The sequence below is a fragment of the Anopheles ziemanni genome, chromosome 3 (assembly GCF_943734765.1).
Source record: "Anopheles ziemanni chromosome 3, idAnoZiCoDA_A2_x.2, whole genome shotgun sequence".
Lineage (NCBI taxonomy): Eukaryota > Metazoa > Arthropoda > Insecta > Diptera > Culicidae > Anopheles > Anopheles ziemanni.
The window spans coordinates 94366158-94371685 of record NC_080706.1 but is presented as its reverse complement, the minus strand read 5'-3'; the positions used below and the strand labels follow the sequence as shown (position 1 = coordinate 94371685).

Below are 5528 nucleotides of genomic sequence, written 5' to 3'. Positions count from 1 at the left end.
TTGTGCAAGGTGTGCAAGGTGTGCACGGGCAGGAAAGAGAAGCTTCAACCTCTCAAACCAGATTAAAAAAGAAGAAGCATAACTGATGTGAAAGGAACTACTTTCAATAGAATTAAGTACAGAAATGACAGAAAACGAATCCGTGGGAACAATGTTACACCGACTTTTGCAACTTTTCAATCCTATACACTGAATGTTACCTTCAATCCATCTCGTGGCAGTTGCCAAACATGTCTAAATACGGCCAGCAGCATTAATGTAAGCATAACCGAAAGATTTCAAACTCAAAACATAGTCAAACGATTTAACACGAAGGAAAAGTAGTGCGAAAATAGCGTAGAAAGATAGCAGGAACTTGGGGAAAAGTGGTGGATGAAAAATCAAACATTTGTTACCGCAGAAATAAGCAACAATGTCATGACAGAAATGATAAAATAGATGTTAACGAAACGGTTTTATGCAACAGCAAACAGTTAAAGCAACCCAATCATCCCGGAACACGACGGTTTCCTGTGGTAGGCAAGGCGAAAATGCTTGCAACAACATTTGAATGGTTTTGAAGATGCCAAGAATAACATTTTACGATACATAATGAAAGATAAAAACCATTGCACTGAACAATGCAGCTACCAGTAAAATAAAACATAACTAAAACTATTGACGGTACGCACTCTCAACCTCTGCACGACACCTTTTTCCAGGGTTTTTTCATATTCATGGTAGATTGTTTAGCTTTTCGCCGACGGGTCACACTGGAGCGTAAATTCCGCGTACTATACATTTACCTAGTTGTTATATACATAAGTATTTAAAAAAAAAAACAATTTAGCTAAAACCGCCATTGCTGTATTTGCGATTGATAAAAGAAAAAAAGACGAATATAACTGTTTTATATCGAATTGAAAAAATATATCGAAACATTAAAATTACTACCGTAGCTAAATGGAAGCAAATCTTAAACAAGAAAAGTTAAGCAGTAAAGAAAGATGATAACGAACATGAATGAATGAATTAATGGAAAAATATCCTCAAAAATGCCAAAGATGTTACCAACTTTTCTAGCACGAATGATAAAATCATCATCTCTAAGCTTTACCAAACATAACGAACGGCAAAAAAATGAAGGAATAGCAAAACCAAATCAGTTTGACTGACTTTTGCGTGCGTTTTTGATTCAGTTTCGGTTTCGGATGCTGCGCTTGTCGTTTGCGCACGGCTCGACCAACGATAGTTTTTAAGCGATGCACCGTTCCGTTTGCGAATGTTTTCCGTTTGACAATTCTTCACACATTCTTTTGAAGGAAACCAACTGCTGTGTTAACTGTGGAGACTTGGTCGCGCTGCGATGCGGATTTCGGGAGAAAAGACTCATTTCATGTCGGAATACGTCAACGTGTAGTGAAATAAAGTGGATAATTTTTGTTTCGCTCTCGGTTTAATGGTTTCTTGTAAATAGTTTTACCTTCGTGTCGAAAGAAATTCCCTTCGTCCTTAGCTTGCTGGTTTAGTTGAGGCCGCTTTATTTCGAACTCGATACTCGACTTATCCTAAAAAGGCTGCAGGAATAGAGGCACGGCACTGCGAGCTTAGCTTAGCACTTGACGTTCTGAACCCAATCGCAAGTCTTGCGAACATCGTCGAATGCGGTTCCGGACGGGCAGGTGGTGTAGCGGAGTGTGTTGGAGCCGATGCAGTTGACGAACTCACGGCAGTTGGTCGGATTGCGGACCTTCGTGCCGACCGGCTTTCCACGGCAGAGCATCTGCAGACTGTTCAGGTCGGAGTTGGGCGGGATGGGTGCGACCGGGGGCACGATCGGGAGGGCCGGGGGCACGATTGGGAGGGTCGGTGGCACGATTGGGAGGGACGGTGGCTGTATGGGAATGGTTGGGGGGTTCGGCTGAGCCACCGTTCCGCATATGGCATCGTTACGTTCGACGCAGAGCTTCTGCTGAGTATCGAACAGCGTTCCGAGCGGACACTCGAAGCCGATGGAGCCCGTGACCGAGCACTGGTAGAAGCGGGAGCAGTCGGTCGGGTTGGGGAGGAGCGTGGAGATCGGGCGGTTGATGCACGCCGTGACGGTGTGCTCGATCTGGGCCGGCGCCGCCTTGAGAGCGGACGTCAGGACGTTGTTGGGCAGGGAGCCGAACTCGCAGCGGACCTTGTTGGTGGAATCGCAGGCCAGGGTGCGCGGGTTGAAGAGGGTGTTCGCCGGGCAGGAGAACAGGATCACACGGCCCGTGCGGCACATAAAGAACTCCTGGCAGTTGATCGGGTTCGGCACCAGCTCTCCGGGGCCTTTGCATAGCTAAACACCGTAACAAGAAAGAACTCTTCAGATCAGATCACTTTATCCAAAACCCTTCTGCGGGGTTCCTACCTGAGCGCTAGCAATGGCGATCAGAGTCGCCAGAATGATAAAACGTTGCATTGCTGTGGTTCTCAGGGTACGAATCGCTTTCAAATTGCACTTCACCGTAACGTATGTAACCCTTTTCTGGCTGGTTCTAAATATTTATACCTCAACTGGAGGGCCTCCAGTCCGTCCGACCAACTACAACCGAGCATATCACGCTGATAACCTATCTCCAAACGCGTAACAAGGCTTCCTGGCATCCACCGTACTGGCGTCAGTGAGGTGTACAAGCTCCTATCTCTGGGTTGTCCATCAACACCGCCGCGTTGCCAACGATGTCAGATTTGTCACAAAGCATTCCGAGGCGCATCGTATTAGATATGTTCCGTCAGCTTCCACCGGGTCGTAAACAAGACAGCATCGTTCGCCAGCGACTCCACAAAGTTTGGCGCATGATTGATTCGCTGATATCCAGCGATGAAGGGCGTGACACACGGTGACAGCTGCTCGCGAGATAGCCCCGTTTTACACGGGATTTCCAGAACAAATTATTCTGTTGTGTTTGAATGTAGGACATACTAAATGACTATGATAGAATCAGCATGTAAATCGATTGAAATTTGACCGGCTTCGTTGGAGGGTAAGCTTGTTTATTTTATTTTGGAAGACTGTAAACAAAACGACAGTTCCTCTTCGATGACGTTCCATATATCATTGAGTGTTCAATGTAATAACAAGTGTAAGCATTTATTTGTTTACAAGTTTTCTTATCTGTCCGATAAACTAACAAAAGTTCGTTGATCCACTGAGTTCGACAGCCCTGTCCCATAAATTCGAATGTGTACGTTTATGGCAACGCTTCTAGTGTCGGTCCAATAGATGGCACTGTTCAGACAGCCGAGACACAAACCACTACTTTAATTTTTCTTTTCTATCTTCTCTCGGAAAAGGCAATGAATTTCGAACATGGTCAGAAAAAAGTGAGCCTTTGGACTTCCGCAAGGATCCTGTTTGAGCTCGTTATTATAAAAATTGTTCAAACTAAGACAACCCAGATACAACTAAGAGCATCGTGAGACTACAAAGCCCCTTTTCAAACATGGGCTGACAACTTAGGTTTTGAGTTTTCCACACAAAAAACTGAGATGCTAGTGTTTTTCTTTTGTTATAATACTGCGGAACATAGGAAAAACAATCTTGTAAACCCTAAATTTGACGTTCATATTTATGGTACAAATATTATTATTACCACCATGATTAAATACCTAAGAGAATCTATTTCCTTTTGTTCTTGTTCATTTTCAGTGTTTTAATAATTTTTCATTTAACTTGAAGGGAAGTTATGTAACATTTAACAATTTGATTTATTTACAATCTTTTTCAAACTTGAAGTTAATCAAATGTAATTAATTTCACTTATTGAACGAAGAAAGGTAAACCGAAACACCTGAAAAAAGGACGCCGGGGTCAAAGTGTGACATTTACCAAATGCGCGCAGCATTTCTCCAGGTGACGACGAACTTGCGATGAGGGTTCAATTTCTTCGAAGTGTCAACTGACACCCGGTCAAGTTTTCCTCACTTTGAAAGAAATCGTTAAAAAAGCAACGGTTAACTGAAAAAAAACGACCACACTTCATCTTCACACGCAAATTCTTTCCCTCCCCCCCTCCACCGCTCCGGTTGTCCATCTTCGTTGGGCTGAATTTTCTGCAGAATAACGATCTTCCGTTCCCCGTTCCCTTCCCCCCACATGCGTGTCGTCGTCTTTGGCGGGCGATGATGCGTTGACCTGAACCTGATGGCCGATTTCGAATGCGAGCTGACACGCTGAAAGCTGAGCCGGGCTCCGGAGGTGTGAAGGATTGATTCTTACAAGTTTAATTTTATTAAACACCAAACGGTCAATCAGAGCACCCGTACACACCGTTCCTCCCGATATTCCCCCCACCAACCATCATCGATACTCTCGGTCATCGTTACGGATCATTGAAGGTGAGTTATTTTACTCGCGTCGAGTTTGATCGCTCGGAGGCCACACCCCGGGGTTGGGGACGGTATTTTGCGTATAGTGACATAACTTTTTTTCCCCACGACTCGCCATCCATAATCAGCGTCTTTCCTCTTGCACCGGCCCGTACCGGGTTTCTCTATCCCTTTTTTTATTTCATTAATTACTCCGCTTTTCCATCGAACGTTCCACGACGCACGTGTCTCGTGCGATATTCTTACGTCCTGGCGGCCGCAGATATTTGTAGCTAATTGAATTATCGATTCATGGTGGTCTGATCAGCACAGATGGGCGATTGGTTTCGGAAGTGTGAGAGATGGAAATAATTATGCGGCGCTTCGCAAGCGAGCGAAGGAACTGCGAATGCGTTCCAGTGGAACATACCTTGAAATGGGCCACAATAAAAAACGAATTTGTCCATTGGCTACGGCGGTTCGGTCGTCAACGGACTTTATTAACGGAAATCTTCACCATTCCTAATAGTACCACACACACACAAACGAGTACGGGCGCGAGCGAACATCTCTCTAGAGGAGGTAGCAGTTGAATGGGAAACCCTCTTTGTCAGCGTTTTTCAACCAAAAAGCTTCCGTGACGCTCGAAATTACAATTGGTAGGTATCATTGGGCTTATTATTACTTTGTTTGGCTCCGAGCATATCCGCTATCCGTTCGATTCGGTAGTGGGTTTCCTTCGATAATTGCGTGAACTTTCTCGAACTGGAGTTTTTCGGTTTTTTTTTGTTTTGTACTGGAGAAACCCACAGGATGCTAGGTTTACTACAGACAGAAAAAAAAATCTGTAAACATGCAAATAAAACCTATCGGTTAATGACAAACCGAGCGAAGAAAATTCCAACCCAATAATTAACGATCGGTGGTCAATGTTACCTTTCGCATGCACGCTTGTGGGATAATTTGTTCGACATTTAGGTACCCACGAGTCTGCTTGGGGGCCAAACGTTTTCTGGAGAGCTTTTGGAGCGTTTCGACGAGTCACGGAATATTTTAAAAACTGATTTTTTTCTTCTTGCGAAGGATTTTTGTTGAACGGTTTATGCTCTGAATTTAGTTTAAGGTGGGACTTACTTTTCTTAAAAAATGACATACACAAGCAGAAACCAACCAAGTGCAGGATGGATGAAATAAAGAAACTTCGA

The 5528-nt window shown here is 44.2% G+C and overlaps 1 protein-coding gene across 1 annotated transcript; it reads right to left on the bottom strand.

Annotated features, from left to right (window-relative positions):
- Positions 1–1591: 1591 nt before the first annotated feature.
- Positions 1592–2434, bottom strand: LOC131288882 (probable endochitinase). Its single transcript, XM_058318063.1, has 2 exons — positions 2384–2434; positions 1592–2311 (listed from the first exon to the last, which is right to left on the bottom strand). The coding sequence occupies exons 1-2, from the start codon at positions 2432–2434 to the stop codon at positions 1592–1594; spliced, it is 771 nt and encodes a 256-aa protein (XP_058174046.1).
- Between the last annotated feature and the right edge of the window lie 3094 nt (positions 2435–5528).

Excerpts from the sequence above, each read along its gene's own strand:
- LOC131288882 (XM_058318063.1), bottom strand. The coding sequence starts at position 2,434 with ATGCAACGTTTTATCATTCTGGCGACTCTGATCGCCATTGCTAGCGCT. Across the intron at positions 2,312-2,383 it reads TCGCCATTGCTAGCGCTCAG|CTATGCAAAGGCCCCGGAGA; the intron begins GTAGGAACCCCG and ends TACGGTGTTTAG.